The 27867-nt window shown below is 42.1% G+C and overlaps 1 protein-coding gene across 1 annotated transcript; it reads left to right on the top strand.

Moving 5' to 3' along the window:
* The first annotated feature begins 771 nt into the window (after nt 1–771).
* On the top strand, nt 772–27677 carry HYAL4 (hyaluronidase 4). Its single transcript, XM_019491845.2, has 4 exons — nt 772–1134; nt 19543–20540; nt 23304–23393; nt 25556–27677. Exons 1-4 carry the CDS (start codon nt 1113–1115, stop codon nt 25967–25969), a joined length of 1524 nt encoding a protein of 507 aa, XP_019347390.1. The 5' UTR covers nt 772–1112; the 3' UTR covers nt 25970–27677.
* Nucleotides 27678–27867: the final 190 nt, after the last annotated feature.

The raw sequence follows: 27867 nt of genomic DNA, 5'->3' as shown, positions 1-27867 counted from the left end.
GGTGATGGGAGATAAGTCTCCCAGCCCCCTGCTCCTCAATTGTGATGGCAGAGCATGGGTTGGGAGATAATGATCTCCCAGGCCCCGCTCCCCATTGTGATCTTGGAGAATGGGGCTTAGAGGTCCTGCCTGGGCTTCTGTGGCAGAGCCCACCCTGGCAGCAGGAAGCTCCCGGGGACAGGGAGCTATCTCCCGCGTCCTGGTGGATGGCTGACTGGGAGCAGATTTTGCTCCCAGTCAGGTATCTACAGGAGCACTACCGGGCCATTACTAATCTTGAGTAAATTTGCTACTTGCATTTGCAGGTAGTAAATTTACTTGGGATTAGGGAAGTTTACTGCATAGTAAGCATGTTCACGTTTAGACATGCATGCTTACTTCTCAGTAAACTATGCTAATGCGCAGTTAAGGGTCTTGTGTAGATGCATCCACTGGTTAGCATCTTACTGCAAGGACAGTTCCATCAGAATCAGTGAGACTGTCTTGAAGGGGAAGATGCTAGAATAAGAGTGGCAGAATCTGGCCCTTTCCCAGGGCCTGTGCTTGATGTTGGGTAAAATTGTGCTCAAGGAAAACATGTTACCTAAAACATTAATCTGCATTTGATCAAATACAATTGTTCTGAGAGTTTGTTTGACTTATTTCTGTTTTTACTACATCCTGTTATGTTTTCTCAAAGCATCAATTTTGTGACATCAGCAGAAAAAGAAATTAAAGATATGGGTCATACTTATAGCTGGTATAAGCTGTTATACTGAGTCACACTAACTAAGGATCTAGCCCATAACAGGACTGCAGTGAGTATTTAAGTCTGAGAGAGGTAGTTAGCCATGTTTGACTGGTCAGGCAGAATGCAGGCTAGATACACACTTTATAGATTAACTGAAGTTCACAAGACCTTGTGCTGTCTCTCTCTATATCTCTTATTTAGTTTGCCTATAAGGTGCATATTTTCAGGCTGCAATAGCCAATTTAAACCAATACACTTAAGTGGGACTGACTTCAGTTAAATAGAATTTAGTGTTCTGACTCACCACTGTAATGACAAGTTGTGCTCAAAGGCAACAGTAAAGGTTTGCTTCTCAACTTTTACTATATACCAGACAACTGGAATGGAGGAGGGCACATGTGAAGGTAAAAATCTTTTTTTTCCCATTTATAATTAAAAGAAAAACCTTTCAGAACTGTCTTGTGGGATTGAGTTAGAAGTCTTTACATTGTTTCATTTTCTTATATACTCTGTTTTAGTTCTTGTTTCTGTTCTGTGCTCAGAACTTCCGTGAAGTTAAAGTAAAGTTAATCATGCCTTACTTAAAATAATGTCCATTGAAAACTATTAGCTTCTTTTTAAAATTAAGAGTGTATCATCAGTCATGGGTTTGCTTTTAGACTTGACATTTGTACATTGTAAAACACCAACCTAACTTGTTTTCCTGGAGTAGTGGGAAAAATATAATTGTTATATTTTAAGTGTCACTTAAATTACAGTGTTCATTTCAACAGATTTTGTTTTATGTGATAAAGTGTTTTTTCTGTTTATACAGGTTTATAAGAACAAAATACTTAACAAAACATATGCAAAAATTATTTGGTAACATAAACAAGAATAGATTAGAGCTAACATGCAATCTGCAATGGAAAGTGTGTTGGATAATTTATATAAAGTTTATATAAAATTTAAGAGGTCAGGTCTTTACCCAGGCAAAATATTTACTTTAGTCAGTGAGCCAGATCCTTGGTTGATATAAATTGACTTAACTCCACTGAAATTCATGGAGACATGTCAATATGCAACAGGTGCAGTTTGGTCCTATCTCTCTTTTCTTCTCAACTTTCTTCCATTGGTGTAAATCACTGAAGTTACATTTGTTTTACATCAGGTTAAGAAGGAGCAGAATTAGGCTCACTGTAAGTTGTGCCTGGATGTAAAGATCTTTAGGATTTGGCCATTAGAATGATAGGAAGTACAGTGAGTGAAGTTCTGCTGTCTCACCTAGCTGATTTCTGTGGGTTTCTGCAGACAAAATATGGCCTGGAATTTTTAGCAACAATATCATTTAATGGAATTGAACATATAAATGAATGTAACAGACAGATCTGAAGCATATACTTCCTTTTGTAAGAGAGTATTTTATCACAGGAAAGAAAATAAGTTTTTTTTATAGTTCTCTTTTACTATATACATGAATCCCTGTATATATTTTTTATAAAAAGCTGTAACTATAATGTGGTCTATTATATGGAATTTAGCTACCATGCTTTCTAGGGGTGACCACAGAACTGCAGTTTCATGAGATGCTCATTCTGGTGGTCTGGTGCATAGTGCAACTGTACAGGTGGCATTGCCCTTTAGGGGCAGACAGTCAATTCCCGCATAAAGGGCCGATCTGGAGGGACCTGGAGTAACTGTCCCACCTTCTCCTGTCAGTCCTTTCTGGGGAGCTGTTTGCCCACAGAGACATTCTGAGGGAGCAGTTACTGCCCTTCAAGTGGAGGTTCACAACTGTGACATATTTTTTATACTTGCCTGCCTGTCACAACCTAGCTTTTGGTGGTTTTGGTTACAAGTATCTATATACTTTTATCTCTGATGCCTATTAAATGCATGCTAGAGTGTCAAAAGGCACAGAGGAACTGATTCAATATAAACCTAGGTTTAAAACCTAACCCATGCTCAGACTGAATTCTCTTTGAAGTTTGAGGATGGTGAATTAATGTTTTGCCCTTTTTCATATAGCTCTACCCTTGATGATTCTGGCTGGGTGTAGAGGCAAAATAGCTTTTCTTGCAGCAGTCCAACCTGCTAGAGGGTGTCTCTCACAGTTTATATTATTTCATTGTCACCACAAGGTTACTGCAGCTAGTGCATTAGCCCTCATATACCACCTCACTGATTTGTTTTTACAGAATTGCACCTCTGCTTTCTTGCTGTACTTCTGATCAAATTCGAGTTTGGGTGCTACTATAGTACAAATACTAAACAGGAGGCAGTGAAAATTTCACAAGCCAATCCAATTGCAGCATGCATTGCAGCATTCATCTCAGGGTAACAGTGGGCCTTACTATGTGGTATAACATAAATAAGTTAGGCAAAGAATATATCAAGATTTCATATCACAGATTTCTCCTGAAACAGTAAAGTGTACTGCAAAATCTTGACATATCAACAGAAGGCTAGCACCACTATTGCAAACACAATTACAGTTACACATATTTGATCTCTTTGTAGATGTCCATTTTAGCTGGATGAATTTTCTAGATCAGAAAAATTAGAAAAAAAAATATTTCTTTCCCCTATTTTTCACTGTATTTAAGTGCAGGACTGAAGCCAGAAGAGTATTTGCTCTACAGTCTTATGCTTTTAAGTTGGTGAGTTTTTTTCTTTCACAGCCTCTTGAATAGTCTTCTATCTTCTTCATGACCTCAAAATCCATAATGGAATAAAACTACTCTACCATTCATGGATATAAAGGGCCAGGCCATATTTTACATAATTTGCAGGGCCACTATTTGCACACCTTGTGCATCTGAAACTCCCACTGGGGGTGATGAAGTGACAGAAGGGATACATTTGTTCTTCTATGGTCTTTTTCCAGTCCTGGAAACTCCCTCTCTTCCAGGTGAAATTTACTTCCAAGTCTTAACATTTGAATTATTATTAGGGTTATGTGACATGTATGAAATGCACAGTTCTTTCAGCCCACTACTGTTGGTTGTCTGCTCAGAGAAACTAATGAATGCTCAGTTGGTAGTGGAGCTGCAAGAGCAAGAAAGTTTAAAATGGTCTATTAAATCTTTTTTGAGCTCCAAGTCTTAACAACATCCCAGTGAGTAGAGCTGACCAGTTTGTTGTTTGAATTTAACAGTGGGATCATTTTTTATATTGCATGACCTTTTCTCTCCTTTGAGTCATTCCATTGTCAGTGAAAAATGTGGAGTATTGGAAAAAAGAGGGATTCAAGTAGGGTGAGAAAAAAAAATCTTAAGTATATTTCAGAATAAAGTCAAATGAATCAGATTAATTAATCATGAAATGTCCTGGCAGATAAACAATGTTTGTATAAAATATTAACTATATTTCAAATAACAATGTTAACAGTGGACTGATTTTTTCCATAGCACTTGATTATTTAGGGTGTAAATTTGAATTGCATTGCAAAAATATTGATTGAGACTATATATATATATATATATATATATATATATATATATATATATATATATATAAAATATGAGACTCTCTCTCTCTCTCTATATATAAATGTGTTTTGGCTTCAGAACTCTGATGTCGTGAAGATGCAGCCACAGCCAGCACATTTTTGTTTACATTACAGGAAAAGTTGTTTTCTGTCAATCTGTGCCAGACTCAGAGTGGGAGTTTTTGCAACTACAGGTTACACTAAAAATACATTGGAAATGATAGCTCTTCACATTCTGAAGAATGACACAGCCTCTGGAAGAAAAAATAGAATCTTGAAGGCAAAAGTCCAGTCCTCTTCAAAAACCCAGTGTCAAGGATTGTTTAATAAGATTAAATGCAATGGATTATTTTAAAGAAAGAAGTAGCAACATTGTCAACTTTACACATGCTGCAATAATTCCTTTCAATAGCTTTTGGAGATGATGTTAGGAAGGAGTGGGAACCTCCAGGTGCTGCTTTCTTACAACTTAGAAATAAGTTTGTTTTGTGTAATGAAAACTTCTGTTCTCAATTTGCCACTGGCTGATTTGACTGTAGTTTAATGTTACTGAACATGGTGCAGTGTTTCTTGGTTCAGTAGCTATATTATTAAAATAGCAATAAGCAAACAGTAGAGATTATCTGTCTATTTAACTTTGACCTAGAAGAAGCAAAGCATTTGACACAGAAGCTATACTTTTGGTTTTTTTTAATCTCATTGAAATAAAACTACGGGCACTTACATAACCTCATACCTTGGCATTTGTGGTTTGTGTTCAGACTTAAATTATATGCATCATGTAACTGGGTTTATATAGGAGGCTAAGAGCACCTAGCAATCTAAACATATGCAGAAAGGGGTGGTATTTTAAATCATAATGTTATAGTGCTCTCTAATATTGATTTTGTTTTAATAAGCAAGTTTAAAAGTAACTTTTTTGATTTTTTTTCTTCCTTGGGCAATGTGTAACCACAGTTGTGGGCTATTTCAGAAAGAGACCCATACATATTTGAAGAATTTCTCTTTCTTTTCACAAAATGGGAGTTTTGCCTTTATTTGAGGTTAAGTGAAAAAACAGAATTACAGTACCTCGTAGTGCTCTGTTGGGCGGAAGACACAGTTTGTACCTGGTTTCGAATATATGGGATTAAAACTTTGCCCTCTCTCCTCCCCACGCTCCCCCCCCCCCCCCCCCCAAGAGATTTTTAGGACAATCTATTATCACCAGATTTAAAATAGTAATAGTTTAAAATAGATTAGTACATTGATCAGGACTCAGTTCTTCTCTGTTCTTCTACACATATTTTTGCCTTCTCTTTTTGTGATCCAATCAGGACATTTGTCCTATACAACTCCCCCATGTTGTCAAACCATTTTTGCAATGCACTTATTTGCACAATGGTTTGACAGGTCCTTGTCTTATTTCTAATGTTCAGTTCCCACAATTTGGGTGACCTTCTTCTGTTCTGCAGATATGTCCTCTTCCTTGGATCTCTTGAGCGCACTTAACACCTACCTTCCATCTCTGCAGCAGCAGAATATTGACAGTGCTCTCATCCCCCAGCTTTACCTGTGGCAATCTTGAATGTTTTTGACATTTCAGGCACTGTGCCTGATATTTTTATAAGAAGGTTGTTTGCAAAGTCTTTAAGTTTGCAAACACATGTCTAGGATGGTGAAAAGGATAATCCTGCCTTGAGCAGGGTGCTAGATTTCCTGAGGTCCTTTCCAGCCCTACTTTTCTATTATATATTCCCCACAATAATTAAATAAGGCTAATGAAAAGTTCTGCACAAATCTGAGGTATATTCCAGAAGTTTAAGGGTTTAAAAGAACAATAACTTTGCTTCCTATAAGCCACCAGCATTTTTGGAGTTTTTTCAGCTTAGAATAACTGCCCTTCTTAAATGTACTTACACATTTTGTCTGTTGATGAATAACCATCACACAATACAGTTGGTTCCCATGTTCCTATATTAGCTATTTTTCAAGAGCTCTGTGATTGCAGTTATGTCAAGGAACTCAATATGCTATTTTTGTTTTTTCCCCCTGGGTAGTCAAGTAGATGAATGTGTACAAGCAGTTTTTAAAATTTAAATAGAAGACAATTCTATGCTAGAAACAATAATTTCAGTCAATCAGATGACAGATTATAAACAGGAATTCTTTTTTGGGACTTTTTCTGATACTGCCTTTTTTAGGTCAGAATTTTATAAGTCTAACTTTTTTGCCTCCAAACCTGCTTGTTTCTTACTTACATTTCTTTACATCCCAGGTCCCCTCATATAGAGCCAAGTTCTGCCATAATTCCATGGTGAATGGCAGCTTGCTCTTTGAGAAATTCCCAGTGAAAGCCATTGTGAGGCTTTGGCCATGGTGTACATAGCTGGGCCTGCAGATAGGCCTCTGAAGGGCAACCAGGAGATTAGCTATGCAAGGGGGTAAGAGTTACTGGGGCATCAGGTAGTGGTCTGAATCAGTGGAGCACACATCCAAGAGACATAGTCTCTTGTGCAAGCTGAGGTCAGAAGCTAGGAGAGTCAGAGAGTCAGGTGCTGAGTTCCGGAGAAGATCCAAGAGTAGGGTCAGGGAAAGCTGAAGTCAAGTCAGGAACCAGGCAGATCAAAGAGCGAGTACTGAGTTCCAGGGAAGATCTAAGATCAGGATCAGGATCAGGAAAAGCCAGGAGCACCAGAGACAACAATGAACACAAGGCTTGTTAGAGCAGACTGAGCCTATTGTCAAGGTGTGCCTGCAGCCTGACTCTGCAGGTGTGCTTAAAAGAGCTGACTGGTGCCCTCAGCAACCAATCCAGCTACAGAGAACTGGGGCAGTCACATTAGCCCAGGATGAAGATCAGGTGTGGAACTTCAAGAGCTTGGCTTGACTGGCCAGAGGCTCTGACAGCCAACAGGCTCAGAAAGTTACTAAATAACCTAAGTATGGGAGGCTCTTGTTCTCATAGGCAGTTATTCTTTAAGGTCTGTGTATCTTTCAGTGTATAACTTTACTACACAAGGAGAGATTGGATATGGGGCCTGGCTGGGATCCCGTTTATTCTTCTTTCTCACTGGAGAATTTGAATAAAATAAACTGAACCTGGAATTGTGGCCTTTTGTCATTTTGGAAGAGGAAGCCTCTGCTTTTCCCTCAAGGCATGGTCATCCCCGACTAAACCATTCCAGTCAACCATCTGTCCAACCTGTCCAAGGATGGAAATTCCACAATCTCTCTGGATAGCCTGTTTTAAAGCTTGATCACCCTCATAGTTGGAAAGTTCCTCCTAACCTCCAATTTAAATTTCCTCTGTTGCCATTTGAGGCCATTGCTCCTAGTCCTGTCCACTGTGGACCATAGAGTAAAACCCATCTCCATCCTCTCTATAATCTCCCTTCAGGTTTTGAAGATTGTTATGAAATTCTTCCTCAGACTAAATAACTCTAATTCTTGCAGCACCTTTCTGCACAAGTCTTGCTTCCCAGGGTACCAAAAGTACACATAATACTTCAGGTGAACAGAGTGGAAGAATCACTTCCCTTGGTTTGCAAGTGACACCTCTGTTGTTGGATTTTTTTATAACAAGAGGACACAACTGGATCATATTAACCTTCTAGTCCACTATAACCCTCAGGTCATCTCTGCAACCTAGATAGTTATTCCTCTGAGAATAGTCTGTACTTGTGCAGGCAATTAGTCTGTCTCAAGTGCAGGCTTGTGCACTTGTCCTTGTTGAATCCCATTTGACTGACTGTGGACCATTTCTCCAGTCTATGCAGGTCATTCTGGATCCTAGCCCTACCCTCCAGAGCGTCTTGAACTCCATTCAACTTGGTGTCATCTGCAAATCTGCTAAGTGCGCACTTGATCCCATCATCCAACTCATTAAGAAATGTATTAAACAATACCGGACTCAGGACAGACCTCTGGGTAACCCCACTCGATGCCTCCTCCCAGCTAGACGTTGAGCCATTGATGACTACTTGTTGAGCACTGATGAGCCTACCAGTTGCGTATCTGCCTTACAGGAATTTAATCTAGTTTGTATTTCCTTAGCTTATTAATAAGAATGTCATGGGTGACAGTGTCAAAAGCCTTGCTAAAGTCAAGGTATATCACATCCATTGCTCTCATCCCATCCACGGGGCCTGTCACCTTATCACAGAAGGAGATCAGGTTGGTTAGGCATGACTTCCTCTTGGTGAATCCATGCTGACTATTTATGATCTTGTTCTCCTCTAGGTTCTTCACAATAGATTCCTTGAGGACCCATTCCATATTCTTTCCAGGTATTGAGGTCAGACAGACTAGTCTGTGATTCCTTGGATCCTCCTTCTTTTTCTTAAAGATGGGCACAATATTTGTCCTTTTCTAATCATCTGAGACCTCACCCGACCTCCACGAATTTTCAAAGAGGATAGCAACTGTCTCTGAAATTATCCCAGCCAATTCTTTCAGTATCCAATCTGTCCCTGATGACTTAAAAGCATCTAATTTCTCTAAGTCATCGCTAACCTGCTCTGCCATTACCCCACGCTGTTTGACTCATTCCCCAACTTTGCTGCCAACTGCACTAATCACTTTGTAGCTGTACCTATGTGTAAAGAGTGAAGTGAAAAAAGCATTACATATTACATCCTTCCTTGCATCATCTATAATTAGCTTGCATTCTATAAGAGTTTTATCAGTTTTCTTGACATACTTGTAGAATCTTTTTTTTTTAGTGCTTTTTATGTTCCTAGTCAGCTGCACCTCAAATCATGCCTTGGTGTTTCTCATTTTCTCCTAGTAATATGACCACTTTTTGTAGAATTCCTTTGTGAGTTTCAACTGCTGCCTAGTTTACTTCCTGTTCTTCCAGTGCATTAGTATAACTTGCTCCTGTGCCCTTAATACAGCTTCCTTAAAGTATAGCCAGCTCTTCTGGACTCCTTTCCCCCCAGACTTGTCTCCCAGGGGATCCTACCCACTAGGTCCCTGAGCCTGCTAAAATTTGTTTTTTGAATTTCAGCATATTAATTCTGCTGCTCTCCTTCCTTCCTCCCTTAAGGATCTTGAGTTCTGTCATTTTGTAGTCACTGGATACATCTACGCGAGACACTTTACTGCACAGTAGCGTAGTTTACTATGCAGTAAGCATGGGCATCTACATGTGCACATGCTTATTGTGCAGTAAACCTCGCTAATAATGAGTAAATTTGCTACCTGCAAATTTACTTGAGATTAGTAATGGTGCTCTTGTAGATGCCTGACTGGGAGCAAATCTGCTCCTGGTCAGCTGGCCACCAGGGGGTAGAAGATTGGTCCCTGCCCCCAGGAGCTGCCTGCTGCTCGGGTGGGCTCTGCCACCCGACCCCAGGTGGGGACTATGTCCCCCAGCCCCAGCAGCATGGAGCTCCAAGCCCCCTGTTTTAAGATCTCAATTGGGGACTCGAGTCTGGGAGATCCTTAACTCCCAGCGCCAACTCCGTGGTCATGGGGCTCAGGCTGGGAGACTCTTATCTCACTGGGCCAGCTCCATGGTTGTGGGGCTGATGCTGGGAGATCCTTATCCCCACCCTGTTTCCCACCCACCTCTGTGCTCACACAGCTGAGTGGTGAACAAGCTCCCCAGCTGCTGCCCTGCAATTACAGAGCAGGGGCTGGGAAGAGCTGTCCTCGTCATTGCTGTCGCTCAGTAGCGGCAGTGTCATGGTTCATGCTGGCTGACGTTACGTTGCCATGGTAACAAGCTACATCACCATAGTGTCTGGTGTAGATGTGCCCACTGTCACCCAGGTTACTTTTCACCTTCACATTCTCAACCAATTCCTCCCTGTTTGTGAGTAGCAAGTTGAGAAGAATTTCCCTCCTAGTTAGCCTCTCTACCATCCGTATCAAAAAGTTATCCGTAACACACTCCAATAATTTGCTGTGGTGCTCGTGCACTGCTCTGTTTCCCTCCCAGCAGAAGTCCTGATAATTAAATTCTTCCAAGAGAATAACATCCGGTGATTTGGAAGATTCCACCTGTTGTTTAAAGAAGACCTTGCCCACCACTTCCTCTTGGTTTGGTGGCCTGTAGCAGATGTCCAGCATGACACCCCCCTGCTGCTTTTCCCTCTGGCCTTTTCCCAGAGGCTTTCAAGAGGCCATTTCCAATGAGATCATCCCAGCCAGGGCTTTGTCTAGTTGGGTTTTAAAAACCTCTAAGGACAGAGATTCCTCAGCCTCTCTGGGTCACCTGTTCCAGTGCTTCACCACCCTCCTAATGAGAAAGTTCTTCCTAATATCTAACCTGAACTTCCCATGCTGCAGCTTGAGACCATTGCTCCTTGTTCTGTCATCTGCCACCACTTAGAACAGTCTAGCTCAGGGGTGGGCAAAATGGTGGATCTGGCTAGTGGGTGGACTCCATTTCCCAGCAGCCCCTGCCCACATCGCTGCAGCCAGGTTCCATGGAGACCCCAGGAACAGCAGGGCCTTGACAGCCTGGGGCCAAGGTTTTCCATGGAGATCTGCCCCAGTAGCACTGCTTGAGGCGTGCAGGCACCTGATTGCAGATCTGGCCCAGTTTTGGACCACGCTGTTACCACCATGAGATCCCAGCCCCAGAGCAGCTCCCCACCCAGCCATGCACCCTGCCAGCACTGCTGGGACTGGTCTCCATGGAAACCCTGGTCCCATGCTGTCACAAACCTGCTGCTTCTGGGGGCTCCAGGGAAACTGGCTGCAGCGATGTGGGCAGGAGCTGCTGGGAAATGGATTCTGCCACAGGCTCTATCCAGACCGTGGGCCAGACTTTGCCCATCCCTGGTCTAGCTCCATTCTTTTTTGGAATCACGCTGCAAGTAGTTGAAGACTGTTATTAAATTTCCTTGCCCCAGCCTTCTCTTCTTCAGATGGAAAATTCCAATTCTCTCAGCCACCCCTCATAGCCCTCTAATCATTTTCATTGTCCTCCACTGGCCTGTTAGCTGGCTCCTGTGTTTCACTGCTAGCTTATGATACAAGTACTCTTGTACAAGGATGAATTTCACTCATCTTGAAAGGTCCTGCACAAAGGATTATGCACCACTTATGCCCAAGTGAACTGCAAAATAGGATGTAAGTTGAATTTAGGTCCTATCCTTCTCATTAGGGATGAATTTTACTTCTAGTGAGATTTCAGATCACTCTAATGGATGAGATTAGTATAGGTTTTTCCAGGTTCCTAGCATCAAGCTTCATCTATTATGACATATGGGTAAAGTTCAGCTATTTTAAAACTAAATAAATAAAGAAGGCAATAAGAATGACCTTAGTTGAGAATGTGCCTGTTCAAGAACTCAGGAATGGCAAGAAACAGATCTAGATCAGAGCATTACTAATGTAAATGCTGTCATCCTCATGTTACTATCGTTGCAGCAACTTACATGAGGGGTCTCTTGGCTCATAAAGACCAGATGAAAACATTTGATGTAATAAACTTAACTGAAAGCTATTAAACTACTGGTTTGAATCATACAATTTTCCTGATCACTTTGGACAGAAAACAATCTCAACTAGCCATTTTTCATGATGAGCAATAATTTCAGTCCTTAAATGATTTCTGTGTTCTTTAAGAGGAAAATGTCTACTGATTTAAGTGTGCTACAAAACCCCTTATTTCAGGACAGCAGCACTGATTTTTGCCAGCTGTGGGTTTGGTATAAAATGCTTTTATCAATTCAGCCTCAGATATTACTTGTTTCTCTCATTCTGTTTTCTTAGCCTGGCACCAGGCAGTTCCTTTCCATCAGTCACCAGGTGCTCAGAGGCTGCTAGCAGCACTTCCTGATTCCTTGAAAATTCGCTCTTTGTTCACATGAAAGCATCATGGCATGTGAGTTTGAGGAGACCTGAAAGCAAGGATGCACAGCAGATGTGCCACTGGGCTAGCTTGTTAGTTCTGCTCAAAAACATTGTTGAAATAAAAATCTATTCACCAGGCTTACAGAGCTTTACCATGACTTCAGTTTGAAAATAATTGCAATAATCCCTCAGGCCAACATGGCAGAATCATTATATTTCCTTCAGCAATATTATGTAGTGCTAGTGCAAGAGGCAGCAGGTAGGCAAAACCTGCAAGGGGCATTTTTTATTCTGTTGGAGCAGGAAAAAAAGAATGTCATCCAATTCGGCAGAGGCTCTGTGCAGGCTATAATCATTCCAATGTGTGTGTAGGAATTCATTCTAAAGCAAAGTTTGGGGACTTGATTCTGTGTTCATTCTTATACTTGTGGTGGTTTTGTAGCATTATGGTTGCAATGGTCCAGGGAAAAATAAAGCACAATTTGTTGGAAACATCTTAGACTTGAGCAAATGAGAAGTAACTCTCTGGAGTCCCAGTCAGAGGAGAAGTAGCTCCTTGTTACACAACAGGACTAAACAGCTGGACTTGCATTTAATGTTTCCTAGGTGAATGTATTAAGAACAGGAGAGATGCTGTTGTGAATTTGATTTAGGATTCACCATGTAGGTGTAAACAAACAAAAAGGAAAAGCTAATTTCCTAATTGGTGCAGATGCTACATCAGATGCTCTAGATAGGACTAACATGGCTAACAAGCTCTCAGATCCCAGGATATACCCATTAGAGCTGTGCAATGCTTTGGTCCCTGATTTGATTCAGCAGAGATTCAGCTTGATTTGGTGGCCAAATCTCTGAATCCAAATTGAATCAGAGCACCCTTTAATCTCTCCTAATCGAATCGGAACCCTCTGAATCGATTCGGAGAGATTTGGAAAGATTCGGCGGTTTGGACACACACAGCTTCGGTGATTCAGACATACGCAAACCAAACTCTCTCTGCTCCCATTTCCCCCTCATTCTGAAAACAGTGGCAGGCCAGTTGGCAGGCAGACAGAAGTTACAGAAGATGTTCTGTTTTGAAATGTCTTCGTCTGGCCCCTCATAGAATGAAGGTTCAGATTTTCACCTGATTGGCCGTTTTGAAGCCATCTGCAGCTGTGCACTTGTGTTTGGTCACGGCTATAAACTGCTTTCTGTGGCCAGATCGGACAAAAATTGTCACTTCTGTCTGGGTCCCTTGTGTAGCTATTTAAACCGGAATAAAATGCTACCAAATCTGGAAAATGGGCCCAGATTTGGAGCTATGTTTAGCTCTATTATAGTTCTGTGGCATAAGGAGGCAAAATGTAGCTAGAGTTCTCCACCAGGAATTACCCATTATAACGGTGGCCTTGGGTTTGTGAAACTATCTCACATTCATCCTCTTGGAATAGGACCATGCTGGTATCATGGTTTAGGAGCACAGGAGTAGGGGGAACCTGCTTCAGGCTTTGAGAAACTTCAGGGACTATATACTCCATCCAGAAACCATGGTACAGAGCACTGTACTGAAGCTGAGAGCATTCTCCCCTTGCATGAGCTCTACCCCAAAATGAGTGTAATGTACTTAGTGTGTAATGGCCTTAGTGTGGCACTGGGCATGGAAAAGCCTCTTCCACAACCATACTTGTCCCAGACCCAGCATAATAGGTTTAATTTGTTCTAGGCCTGGTATCCAGTATGCATCTCACATCATGTCTGTGGCAACTGAAACTTGAATTAAAGACTTCATTCTGTTTATCCTTATAGGAAATTGAGCTATCAAATACACACTTAACATTTTCATCACTTGGCTGGGCTATCTGCACTGGAATTTAGATATTTTAAAACATTGTGTTGTACTTACATTGCTTCAGGTCCCTGAGCAGCTTGATGGTAGACAGCAAGACACTTCAGAAAAAATGAGCCTCACCTGTATGAACCAACATTGCTCTATTGACTTTGAGTGTAGCCAGTTCACAAGGCTGTAAAAAAATATATTGTCTAGTTTTTATTATTATTATTCTTCATTGAGGGGAAATCCTTGCTAATGTAAGGTGATGGCTCACAAAGGCTCTTCCAGAAGAACTGTCAAAAGATTTGTGATTCTAATGTGCCCCCATTCATGCACAGGAAAATGAAAGAATTCCTGTAACAATGCATCCTCCCTCCCTCAGTTTGCCTAAATCATCTTGGTCTCACTGGGATCATTCATGCCACTGGGCTGTATATCATGCAAAGGCTATTCAGCCCTTTAGAAACCTCCCTCAAAATCTTGCCTTAAAACATGTACAAGAAGCAAGGATCAGGCCTAGCAGCATGACTTAAACTAAACTAAGCCTGCATCAGCCTATTAGCCCATTAGTTTCTATTTTAAATTTGCAGATAAAAGATTACTTGATAACACACAAGAGATGTTATATTTATAATTATGGTACTTTGTTTTTTTTTAAAATACGCATTTTTATGATTAAAATTATTGTGATTGGCTGAAGTATGGAGCCAGTCTGTTCTTAGGCCAAATAGAAAGCATCTTTTCAAGAACAGTGTCATAAGGCAGCATCACATTGTTTCAACTATAGATTAATCTGAGGGGTTATATAATCTGATCAATGCTCAGACCTTTTTCTTATCATTTATTTAAGATGAGGCTTCTGTGATCCTGTGACAGCGGTGCCCTTTTTATTGCAAGCTCTTAACGGTTCCTTTCAAGTCAGTTCTTAGTTCTAGCTCTTGCAGTTTTACTGAGGAGTGAGTACAAGAGACTTTTACTCAGTCTTCTTTTCTGGGAACTGCTGTCCATTGTGCCTGCTGCCTACAATTTGGACACAGGGGTGGGTTGCTTCTGTAGTCATTTTGTTCACGGAATTGCCATAGGTGGTAGAAGATTCAGGGCCTAATCAAATGCATTTATTCTAGTTTCTGGCAGTATTTAACTGTTATAATGGGCAGAAATACCCATGGAGAAGAAGAGGTAATGATTGTTGTGTACTCAATAATCCTGCACAAGCTAGAACCAAACTGGACCTGAACACTGTCGGTAAGAAAGCGTTGGTACTGTACACTTTTGGCATAGGTTTTTCAAGGGCATTCAGCAAATGAGCTGCTTCAGATTTTAGCCTTGCCTGGGGGCTGGATATGTATTTATCAGCATGATGGCAAGATAAATACATTGAAATAAATTGTTAAATGGGGAAACTCAATGTTTTGCATTTGTGCAGTAAAGTAAAAAGCTTAGCTGATTCTCCTTTAAATATAATAAATACTCTTCCATCTAAGTTGCTTAATGAAAGTTTCACCCTGAAGGATGACTTTTATAGCTGATCAACTTTTATGCTGCTACAGTATCCTGCTATCATTATTTCCCCAGTGTTCAGTAATGTATTTGCTTTCCTTAGGTATGTAAATTTTTATACTTTCAGTTTGACTGTGTTCCTCTGCTATACAGAAACCCAAGACATTCTGATGAAGAAAAACAATACATATGGAGCACATCAGACCTCATTTTTAATTATATGCACTTCCCCTGACTTGGACTGTGAATGATAATTTGTGAGAAGGAGTAGTTGCCACTTTCTACTTTCAGATTCAATGGCAAAACTCAAGCATATAGCATAACGCCCTGCCCTAACACACACACCAAATTACCCCCTTCTCCCCCCAACTCACACATTTAAAATCCTATTTATAGATGGGGGGGGGGGGTAAGATTAGCCATTCCCCTAAGTCAAGATGCCTACAGGCTCTCTCACTTCCTCTCACTTGTATTATAATAGGAAATGTGTGTTTTGTACATGGTGACACCTAGTGGCTTACACGTGAAGTGTTATCCCTTATAGTTTCAATGGAGGACATTTTTAAAGGAAAAAGTAGAAATTAGGTGCCTTTCAATGCAAATAAGATGCATAATGGCTGTGTCTACATGTTCATTAATGCACTGTAATTATGGAGCATTAAGTTAGTACAGGTACTAAGTTACCTGTACTAACTTAATGCGCCATAATAACAGGTACTAACTTAATGCACCATAATCAGCACTCCTACACAGTAGTTCCAGCATATACTTTTCTTTTTGTGATGCTAATGTGCAGTAGATTAATTCTACTGTGCATTAGCACATTAGCATAGTTTTTGCCTGCCACACTAATGCACAGTAGAATTAATCTACTGCACATTTAGTATCTCATGTAGATACACCCAATAGCTGGTAGTGCTTTTGAAATCCATGCCACAGTGTCTTTCTATATTATAGCAGCAGAGTGCCAAGGAAACAAGCCATACCTACCTACCCACACCTGCTCTGTGTGCATCAATCTCAAATATAAAAGGATGCCTTCGGGGTATCCCGGCTCTGCACACAAAACCTGTGTTTCCAGTGTATCTTGGACTTTCTCACTATCTCATTAGGGTTACTGTGCATGGAGCAAGAGTGAGTGGGACAGGGTCTTGTGAGGATAAATACATTTAAAGGTTGTGAGACTTTTGGACACTACCGAAATAGGGATCCTTAGAAGTAAGATAGATAGACTTTAGCACACTTGATTTTATACTTTGATGCAAAAAAAGAATTATTTGGTTGTTTGGTTGCCCTTTGTGCAACAAACCTATTATCAGATGCTGGTAGTACTAGTTATAAGGAACAATGGTCTTGTCTCAAGCAGCTCCCAATCTAAGGAAAAACAGACAGGCAAGCAGGGTTTAAGAGAAAAGGAACATCTTCTGGGAACTTTTAAAAACTAACAGACTAGCTTCCCTTGGTCAAAAATGGGTCTTTAAATGTAGAGGATCATGTGTTGAAGGTACAGTATGTAGTGACTGAGTAAGAAACTTTTAGGCCACATCCACACAAGCAGGGGTGTGCATTTGCAGCAGCCCAAATAATAGCAGCACAAGTTTGAGCTGCAGTACACACTTCTGCTTGTGTGCTTTGCAGTGGGACACATTGTCCTGCTGCTCCATGTGCAGGCACCCTTGGGCTAGCTTTTCCCCTGGCTCTGCATGCCTCAGCATGGAGCCTCTGAGGCAGACCCCCCATGTCAAAGCACATGTTGCTCCTGCACTGAGGCACCCTGCGCCCCAGCCAGCCATGCAGCAGCTGGCTAGGGGCATTGTGTGCCTTGAGATGGGGGAGCAGGCAGAGCCCCCACGCTGAGGCACATGGAGACAGGGGAGCAGGCAGCCAGGGAGTGGCTGGCTGGGGCGCAGGGCACAGAGGGAGGCTCCCTTGCCTCCACATCTGTCCTCATGCACACCACTTTGGTATGCCTTGCGCCACTCTTTTCTTCAGGGGTTTTTTTGCTACTGGGAAATCCCAGTAGCAAATTTTGCCCTGGCACTGCAAATTAGCAGTGCTGCACATAGTTTAACATGCAAGGGGTACAGTTTGTGGCACTGTAACGAGGTTTATGGGGCCACAAACGGCACATGCCTGAATGTCTGGATCCAGCCTCAGATACCAGCCAAATATGGGAAGTGGACGCAACAGAAGGTAATAGGGAAAGACGACCATTTACTACTTGGAAGGTAATGGTAAGAAGCTTAACTTTGGTGTGAGAGTTCAGAAAGAACCAACTTACGGAGACTTTATATGAAACAAAGTTGACAAGTGCAGGTAGAAGAGAGTGAGAGAAGATTCTGTGCAGAATGGTTGAAGGGGTTCCAGGACAAACAGGAATAACTAGCATCTGCTTCAAGACTGAAAGTAACTAGTCCCATTTTTCCTTCTAAACCAGTTACAAGCTCAATGTGTTTGCAGTTCTTTGCAAAAACCGTGCAACTATACAAATTGTTACATATCCATGTGAGGAGCAACCAAAAGAAATTAACAAAAGGGCTCTCCTGTCTCCTTTATCTTTGCAGCTCCATTAAAGATAAATTAACCCTTGTTAAAATTAAAAGGACTGGACAGTGCGGGTGAGAGTAAAATTTGATTCTAACTCATGAGTTCAGGGATTTGTCTCCACCTCCAGGAAAAAAGTACTGAAAGGGAGATGAATGAGGGTAATTAAGAAGTAAACATTTTGGGGCAGAGAACTAGATTGAGGAAAAGACTTAGGAAGCAACATGTTTGGCATTCAATACCTAATGCTTGAGTACCTGGTTCCTAGAGTAGAAGTCAAATTCAAGAATTAGGATATAAATGTCTGGGAAGAATAAGGCACCTCATAAAGACAATACCAAAATCCTGTATGTGCAGCTAGCCACCAGGATATGCTAACAATAGTCAGTTGTTTGAACTGCTACTCCTCTCCTGACTTTGGCCCCTTAATCAGGGTTGCAGGCTAACCAGCTTTCTCTGGAGGGTAGGCACCTACAGTTGTTCTTTGAAAGAAAAGATCAGGGCTCACTCTTTTTTTCTGAAACACAGGAAATGATGGTGTCACTGCCATGGCATTGCCATGCACTTGTTATATAACAGCCTAGTGGTAAAAGCACTCATCCAGAACATGGGAGATGTGTGATTAATTCTTCCTCAGGCAGTCAGAATTTAGGATATCACTACTCTCTACCCTTCTTGTTAAAGCTATGCCACCGGGCAGAAAGGAATGTAAGCATCATGGGGGCAGAAGAAGAACAAGCAAGAAAGACCATGGCTTCCTACCCTAGTGGTTAGTGGACACAGGTGGGAGTGTGGAGACCAGGGTTCTGGTTCCTGCCTCCAAGACTGTTTATGCCTTTTACACATTAAACAGTCATTTGAGTGGGATTAGTTATTGGTAGTAATCTTGGGAGAAGAGACCAAACCACAAACTTCTTCCTAGACAGGTGCTCTGACTACTTGGAAAAATGGAAGGTTCTAATCACTAGTTTATCTTGAAAAGGTTGGACAGTTGCACCTTCTCCTTTAGCAATTGCACTATAATATTAAAGAAGTGCCTGATCATCTGTGTCTGTGTGTGTGATGTGCTCAGAACATGCCAACAGGCTTAGGCCCCTCAGGGGACTTGGGTACTGCTCTGCCTAGTTTCTGGTTCTTAATGAGATTTAGGCAGGAGCAAGGTTCATACTAGGGCACTTCTAGGTATGAGTAGAATGGTGACTGTAGGTGCATAGGGGACTGTCAGGCCAAATACGAAGGCATTAGTAAATTTTAAGCATTTCCAGGTGGCCAATACGGGTGGGGCAGAGGAGGGGAGGCTTGGGAGTGGAAAGGTGGAATAAGATGTATAAAATCCACCTCAGTCTGGTTTTAGGTGCATTCCGCCTTGTTTTGGAACTGGCCAAGGACACTAGGACACTAGGATCCAGTGAAATAATGGCAACATTCCTACTGATTTCAGTGAGACTAGGATGTGGCTCAATGACCCAGAGTTAGAGCTGCTGCTCTATGCAATAGTTTCATTGACTCCCATGATGCTACACTGATTTACATCAGTTGAGAATTTGGTCTATTGTCTTTAACATATATGTTAAAAGTACTGCTTGAATGTTGGCTTTCATATAGTGTGATTGTAGTAGATGCCTTAGATCCAATAAACAATGGTAAGACCTTATGAAGAACAAATAATAATGCCTCTTCTCTTATGTTTTACAGACCTAAATCAACCAGGAGATATATTTACTGTAGCCTCTTACATCATGAGACTGTTATTGGAAAATGGGTTACTATTAAACATTGTTCAACTGGCTCAGCTCACCGCATGGCTACCGATTACACTTCTGTGGACTTCCTCTTCTGCAGTGAAACAAGCACGACCACCAATCTTCCAGAGAAAGCCTTTTATAGCTGCCTGGAATGCTCCCACAGATCTGTGCTCTCTAAGATACAATGTGATGCTGAATTTGAGAATGTTCCATGTGATTGGAAGCCCATTAGCCAGGGCAAGAGGGCAGAATGTGACCATATTTTATTTCAACAGATTGGGCTTTTACCCCTGGTACACATCACAGGAAATCCCTGTTAATGGTGGTCTACCCCAAAACTTCAGCTTGCAAACTCATTTGGAAAAAGCTGGCCAAGATATTAACTATTACATTCCAGCTGAGAACTTCAGTGGATTAGCTGTTATAGACTGGGAATACTGGAGGCCTCAGTGGGCTCGCAACTGGAATACAAAAGATGTTTACAGACGAAAGTCAAGAAAACTCATTTCTGAAATGCAAGGAAATATTTCAGCAAATGACATTGAACATTTGGCCAAACTTTCCTTTGAAGAAAGTGCAAAGGCTTTCATGAAGGCAACAATTGAGTTAGGAATTAAAAGCAGACCCCTAGGCCTCTGGGGATATTATTTATATCCCGATTGTCACAATTATAATTTCTATGACCAGAACTACACTGGTTCTTGCCCAGAGAGTGAAATTTTGAGGAACAATGAACTTTCCTGGCTTTGGGATAGCAGTGAAGCTCTGTATCCTTCCATTGGCATTAAGAAATCTCTCGGAAACAGTGAAAACATATTACGCTTCTCACAATTTAGGGTCAATGAATCCATGAGGATCTCCTCTATGACATCCCATAATTATGCTCTGCCTGTATTTGTCTATACCAGACTAGGTTATCGAGATGAACCTTTGGTATTTCTTTCTGAGGTAGGCCATTGTTAGGAATGATAGAGAGGCCCTGACTCAATCATTAGGGCTGTGCGAGGCTTCAGACCATGCTTTGGATCTGGAGAAGCTTCAGACGCCAGCATGTCCAGATCGAAGTGCTGGCATCTTTAGGCTTTCTGAAGTGGTTCAGAGCTTCCGAACCACTTCAGAAAAGCTTCGGAGCCACTTCAGAGATCCAGCCATAGGGTATAATGGGGAATCGATGAAATATCAAAGTTCAGAAGCAGGAATTTGGTTGGAAATGCATACATTTTTCATTCCACCTTCTTGGGAGATGAATGTCTCATAAGTAACTCACGAGTGCGCTCTACAGAGCACCAATCTTCTGGATACTCCTGATTACTGCTTTGAGGTTTCATGACAGTTAAATCAAAGAGACTTTGTAAAGGTGTTTCTAAGCCACCTATGCATACATTTCACTCATAGATAAAGCACAAGAGATACACAAAGACACATATATACACAAACACACACACACCTATGCCTATGCATATACATATACATATACAATGTAAAAAAAGCATCTGCACACGAGGCACTGACTCAGTTTCCTTAGCTTTTCTGATAAACTTGTGAAATTTGGGGGTCATACAGAAATCAGTGTTTGCCTGATCTGGCCACAGAAAGCAGTCTATATCCATGACCTAACACAACTGCATGGCTCCAGATTGCTTCAAAAATGGCCGTTTGGTTGAAAATCTGACCCTTCATTGCATGCAGAGTCAGATGAAGTTGTTTCACAACATAGTATCTTCTGTAACATATACATATACATTGTATCTGTATCTGCCTGCCTACCAGCCTCCAAGCTGTTTTCAGAATGGGAGTGGGGGAAGGGAGTGGAGGGAGTTTGGTTTGGGGTTTTTTCAGCTCCCGCTGGAGGGTGGAGTGGTTGTATTGTACCCCCCCCCCCTTGAGATGGTGGGGGGGGGGGGGCTCCAATTCACCCACCCCAGCCTCCAGTGTCAGCTGGGAAACCCCTAGAATGAGTTTCCTCTGATCCCTTTCCCTGCTCCTACAAAAACAGTGCAGGCTAGCAGGGAGGAAGGGTTGTTGCTAGGGGCAAGTGGCTGCGCACTTGCAGCCAGCAGCTAGATTCTTCCACCCCCCCGAAGCGAACAGTGAACTTCTGTTTGGTCTGGGGATTGTTGCAACTCAGAACACTTCCTGCAAAGTGTTCTGAGTTACAGGGGGAACTGCACTTCTGGATGTGCCCAAAGGCTGCATCCAAATATGCACGCACGTGCATTTCCCCAGGGAGAAATAGCAGTGGCACACAGTTCCCAGAGCACATGGCTGTTCCCCTGGGTGGGGTAAGGGAGGCTGGGGCCAGCACCTGGGCTGGTCCCAGCAGCCTTACCTGGGATCCTGGGAGCCTCCTGGGGCTCCAGTAATCGTGATCTGGTGCACAGAGCCTGGCCAGCAGCTGGAGTGTGGCTCCAGCTGGCCAGGCTCCAGTTTTGGGTTTCGCATGCCACTGCCATGTATGCCACTCCACTTTTTTTAGGCACAGGTTTTTTTTGACACTGGGATCTTCCAGTGTCAACCCCCACCCCCACAACACACTGTTAATTTGTAGCACAGCAAATGCCTGTATGTGTGGCACATGTAGTTTGTGGGGCTACAGATGGGTCTGCGGTGCCACATAGCCACACATCCTTTGTGTCTTTTAGGAGTTTAGGCCCCTTCTGCATCTTTTTCCTCATCATCTTGTTGTGTTCTGCTTTTTAACAGAAACTTCTAACATCCTGTCCGTCTCTTATAGTTATTCCATTTCCAGCCCACAGTATACTGTGTCTTTTTTTCCCTTTGTTTCTTAAAGCATCTAACTTCCACTAGTAAATCAAAAGTTTTGAGTCTGAAGTATCCATTGTCTAATAGGGATGTGCTTATTCAGTTGCTGATGGTCCATTAAGTGACAGATGATCAGGTACCAGACCCTCAACCCTTAATTCAGGTGGTATATAATGGAAAGATACAGTAAGAGATGCTAGTAATATTATAAACAGGCAGAGATCATGAACCCAAACTGCAATTCCTAAATTTACATAGACTGATTCATAAACATTTTTTTTTTCATTTCCATTATACAAGGGCAGTGCTTTCTCTTCTAGCATGTTTCCATTCATAATATTTAGCCAATTGTATGTTAGGGCCTGTAAAATTTTGTAGTGGAAACAGCTGAACAATTCATGGTATTAGAGTCACATCTTTCAAATTAGATAAGATCAAGGCTAGAAGAGAGTTGATTAGAATGTAGAGATGCCCATCTCTTCTTTTTAGCAAAAATTCACTAGTTGAGCTCTGCTGGAAGCTCTCCTGTGATGATTTTTTTATTAAATAAACTATACTACATCTAGGAAACAGTTAAGTATCACAAATAAAAAATTAACAAAGGAAATTAAAATCATGTATTTTATTTTTTATAAAACCATTTTTATTGGTTTGTTTACTGCTTGAAAAAAAATCAGTACCACCAGCCCAGCAATTAGCACATTTGCAAGAACAACTTAAATTTTAGATAACATTTATTAATGATCATTGTTTCTGGCTTATTAAATCTTGGGACAAATACTGATAATTTTTCAAAACAAATCTTCCTTAAATTTTGTTTAAGTCACATTGAAAAAGAAGGGAAGTGTGGCAGTCTTGTATAAATAACACTTACCTTGCTTTAGAAAAAACAAACTATGAAAGCAGTGAATTAGCCTAAGAGCAATCTCTTTATTGTTTTTACTGTAGCAAGATCTTATTAACACTATTGGAGAAAGTGCTGCCTTGGGAGCTGCTGGCATCGTTATTTGGGGAGACATGAATTTAACTTCATCAGTGGTAAGTCTGTGCTTTTATAGTAATTTAAATGCACTAATGGTGCATACAATCTTCATTCACCGATCTTAAAAGTATTTCCCAAATGTCTAAATTCTCTTGAGTTTTCAATTCCAGCTAATCTAACAGCTCATTTAGTGTCCAAAAATTGTCTCCTAAATGAATAGTGTAAATTTTCATGACTGGACAGGTTATTATGGTAATTAAAGGTTGCCATTGGCCAGTATAAAGCATTTTGGGTGAGAGCTCCCACACACTTGGCAAGCTTTTACAGATTCCTTTCCAACTTGATAGATATGCAGGAAGTCAGCTGAAACCTAATTCACAAAATGGTTACATACTTCAAGTATTCGTATAGTACCAGTTAACTGGAATGTGCAGGAGAAGCTGGCGTGTAAATGGTACATTTATTCATTTATAGTGTACAGTCTATGTTGCTTTAATAGAGGACATTTTGCATGTTATGATGTCAGGCTTGATCATGGGTAGATAAATGGTGCTGATGGTTGAGGCCCCAACACTTATCTTGAATATACAGAAGCCTGGGCTTCAGACTTTATCATAAGAAGGAGCTTTTCTTGACGTTGCCCTAAACATTGTATGAAGCACAAGTTTTTCTCTACTTTTGCTTTGATGGCAATAATGGGAAAGCTGATTGGTATGGGAATGAAAACCTGTCAGGTGCAAGTAGATAAAATGAATTATCAGTAATGAGATTAATTGCTGAATCCAATTGTTTGAACACACATCTGTTGCTCCAATCAGATTCCAAGACCTTAATGGGACATTCTCAGGTTGTAATTCTTAAATAAGACAACTGTGGTAGCACACCTTTGGGTGCCTGCCACTTTAAGGGCTGAGGCAGGCAGCCAGCAGGTGCCTGATTACGCGGGCATTTCACAACCCAGTTTATATAGGGGGAGGCAGCATTTTGCTGCCAGTGGCTGGAAGAGAAACATCAGATGGCTGAGCTTTGGCTCAAGAACATCCTGGAGGTAAGGGCAGGAGCTATGGGGATGGAGAAGGTTCCTGGTCCTGGGCATGACCTAAAACTGCACCCTGCCAGGGTAGGGAGGCCTGGTGGGACTGCCTGTGGTGGGGCAGTCTCAACTAAATGCCAGGACTGCTAACCTCCCTGGTGAAAGGTGGGTAGGGGTGCTTTAAGTCCAGTCCTCACCATCTGGTGGGTAATCATGAGTCCTGTGGGAGTAGTGGGGCCAGGTATGCTCATTTGTAGGTACCTGAACCCAGCACGGATGTGAGATCCCAGAGCCCCGAGAGCGGGTAGTTGGTGAACATGGTGTGAGGTTGAACGAGAGTGGGCCTGAAGGGCTGTGCGTGTGAAGGGGCTGAGCAGGCCTGAACTGGGAGTAGGCCTGAAGGATAGTTCCAGGGGCGTGCTGAGTAGGGCCAAACTGGGAGTAAGCCTGAAGGCCAGCTCAAGGGCCAGCCCCGTGAGTAGCTAGTTGTAAGTATGATGAGGAGACCCCAGGGTTGGGCATGGTATAGAGTTGGCCAGTGAGGAGTTTGGGACAAATGCAGTCCAGCGTTGGTGTAAGGCTATGCCACAGAAAGTAGGGGAACTCGTGGAAACTGAAGTTGCTGTGTGGTGGTACCAAGGAGAGAGTAGCTAAGCCCAAAATCCCATGAGAGGTTTCTCAAGAGGAGCTAGGGCAATGGAGTGTGGCCTGGGATGGCGGTATGCAAAAAGTCCCTATGAGAGGGGGCGCGGAGTGAGTGGGAGAGTAAATGGAGCCCAATTATGGACTGAATTTGCCCTGGCCTCAGGCCAGGGGAAGTAATCATAAACTGGATGCCATCTGTGAGGTATGGGCTGCAGTGTAGGGAAGATTTGGAGCCACAGGTAGTTCCCCTTTGACTTCGGAGCAAGGAATGGGCAGCCTCCCGCTGAATAAATCAAATTAACAACCAAGTCGTGGCAGATGAGATGGGCCAGACTGCCCTAGGCAGGTGGGCTGGCCGCTTTGGGATCTGGCTATGAAGTTGCCCCTGTCACAACAACCTAGTTGTAATTTAAGTTATTAAAATCACTTTAATTCAGTTTTTAGTTTTAATATTGTTTGCTTGCTTACATTTTGCATATTTAATAGTTTTAAAAAATGTAGACCAATTCACCTCATGTTACTTCTCTCTCTGGTTTGCAGGGCAACTGTACAAAGGTGAAACAATTCATTGCATCTGAATTAGGGGTCTACATTATCAATGTAACCACAGCAGCAGAGATGTGCAGCAGGCATCTTTGTCACAACAATGGGAGATGTGTACGAAAAAAGTGGACAGCCTTGGACTACCTGCATTTGAATTCTAAAAACTTTAGAATAGAAATTTCAGAGGACCAAGAATTTACAGTGAGGGGAGAAGCATCGAGCACAGATCTGGAAATGATGTCAAAGAAATTTGTTTGTCACTGCTACCAGGGGTATGAAGGAATTGATTGTAGGAAAGTTAAGACTTCTGATGAGCACTCTGGCAGTTCTGCAAATTTCCTCTTATCCAGAACATTAGTCATGATAAGCCTGTTTCCTTTGCCTTTATATTTGTTGGATATTCAGTTATGAGATCATTGAGCTGAATATGTTTTTCTTGACCCTACATTTTCAAAGGACTCACTAAGGTAGTCGTGAAGGATTATGACATTATTCCATCGCTTTTTACTCTTCAGGTAATGAAGGAATTAAAATATTACTTGAATGCTATAGAAAATCAGTCACAAAAGAAGGAAATTATTTCTGACTCAGAGACTTACATGTATTCTACTCACTGACCAGAGGTTACATTTTAAAATCTTATTTTATAATCTTAACCTACATTGTGTGCATATGTCAAAATTTCTATTTTGTTAACAAATTCAATTAATTTATCAGAAGAACTAAAAGAGTGAGAGATTTCCAGATTTCATAACTCTCTGTTTCTAAGGGAGAAGTCACACAAGATCAGATCAATAAACACTCTGGCTCTATTGCACAGTCAGGTGATGCTACTGGAATTCTTCTTTCCCAGGCATTGTGTTTGAGACTATTTTGTACCAAAGAAGCTGCAGCATGTCAGGAAATCTGGTCCCCTGTTCACATTTTTTTCATTCTTGTATTTTAAGGACTTGTCTACATGGGGAATTGGTCTGGACAAACCAATTACACAAGAATTATTCCACAAATATTCTTTGAAACGCATTACTTATTCACTTCAAGGGGGATGTGGACAACATTGAGAGGGTCCAGAGGAGGGCCACCCACATGATTTGGGGACAGCAGAACAGACCCTACAATGAGAGGCTACGGGACCTGACCCTGTTCAGCCTTCACAAGAGAAGGCTGAGGGGGGACCTTGTGACCATCTATAAACTCACTAGGGGGGACCAGAAGGGTTTGGGGGAGACCTTGTTTCTCCTAGCGCCCCCCGGGATAACAAGGAATAATGGCCACAAGTTGTTGGAGAGTAGGTTTAGATTAGACATCCATAGGAACTACTTCACAGTTAGGGTGGCTAGGATCTGGAACCGACTTCCAAGGGAAGTGGTGCTGGCTCCTACCCTGGGGGTCTTTAAGAAGCGGCTTGATTCCTACCTGACTGGGGTCACTTGAGCTCAGTTTTCCTCCTGCCCAGACAGGGGGTTGGACTTGAAGATCTACAAGGTCCCTTCCGACCCTACTTCTATGATTCTATGAACTATCTCCTTGGGAGAGATGTTAGATTTCTTTATGCATTTTTTGGGAAAACTATACCATTTTTTTTATTTCTGCTGACAGATAGAAAAAAGACTCATGAACTAAGAGTCAAGTAAAATATGCAATAGGTCATAATAAATTGTAATGGTCAGCCATGTCAAGCATATCATTTTTAACTTTTAGAGGTAAGATTGCTTAGTTTTTAAGTGTTTTTACCAAGCCTTTGCCTTTTCTTGTTTAGTAGCAGTAACAACTAGGACCACGTGAAGCTTGGGGTGCTGATTTGATTTAGAGGAGATTCGGCCCAATTTGGTGGCCGAATCTCCAAATCCGAATTGAATCACAGACCAATAAAAAGGTTTGAATCAATTTGAAGCTCTCCAAATCCTCGGAAAAGATTTGGAGAGCTTTGATGATTTGGGCAGTCCCCGCTGGCTGCAGCAAGGAGCTGGAGCCAGACTCAAAGCTGGTAATTAGGGCAAGGGAGGGGGGGGCTGGAGGAGGGGGAAGGGGACCATGGAGGGACCCCTACCAGGCCCCATCCCCTGCCTGCTCCCTCAGCTCCCCCAGTGCCCCCTGACCCCCACCCACTCCCCCAACCCCCCCATGGCTGCCCTGCCTGCCCCAGCTCCTAGTGCTTAAAAAAAAAAGCAGCCCCTACTTACAAGGTGCTGTCAGGCAGGGGGGCAATCCCTGCTGCCCCCCACTGCCCCATACTGCATGGGGGGCTTTGCCACAAGTCCCCCGACCTGTCCCCTGCTCCCCCAGCCCACCCCCATGGCTCTCCCACT

This window comes from Alligator mississippiensis, chromosome 4 (genome assembly GCF_030867095.1).
Source record: "Alligator mississippiensis isolate rAllMis1 chromosome 4, rAllMis1, whole genome shotgun sequence".
Taxonomy (NCBI): Eukaryota; Metazoa; Chordata; order Crocodylia; family Alligatoridae; genus Alligator; species Alligator mississippiensis.
This window is presented reverse-complemented; position numbering and strand designations above follow the sequence as displayed.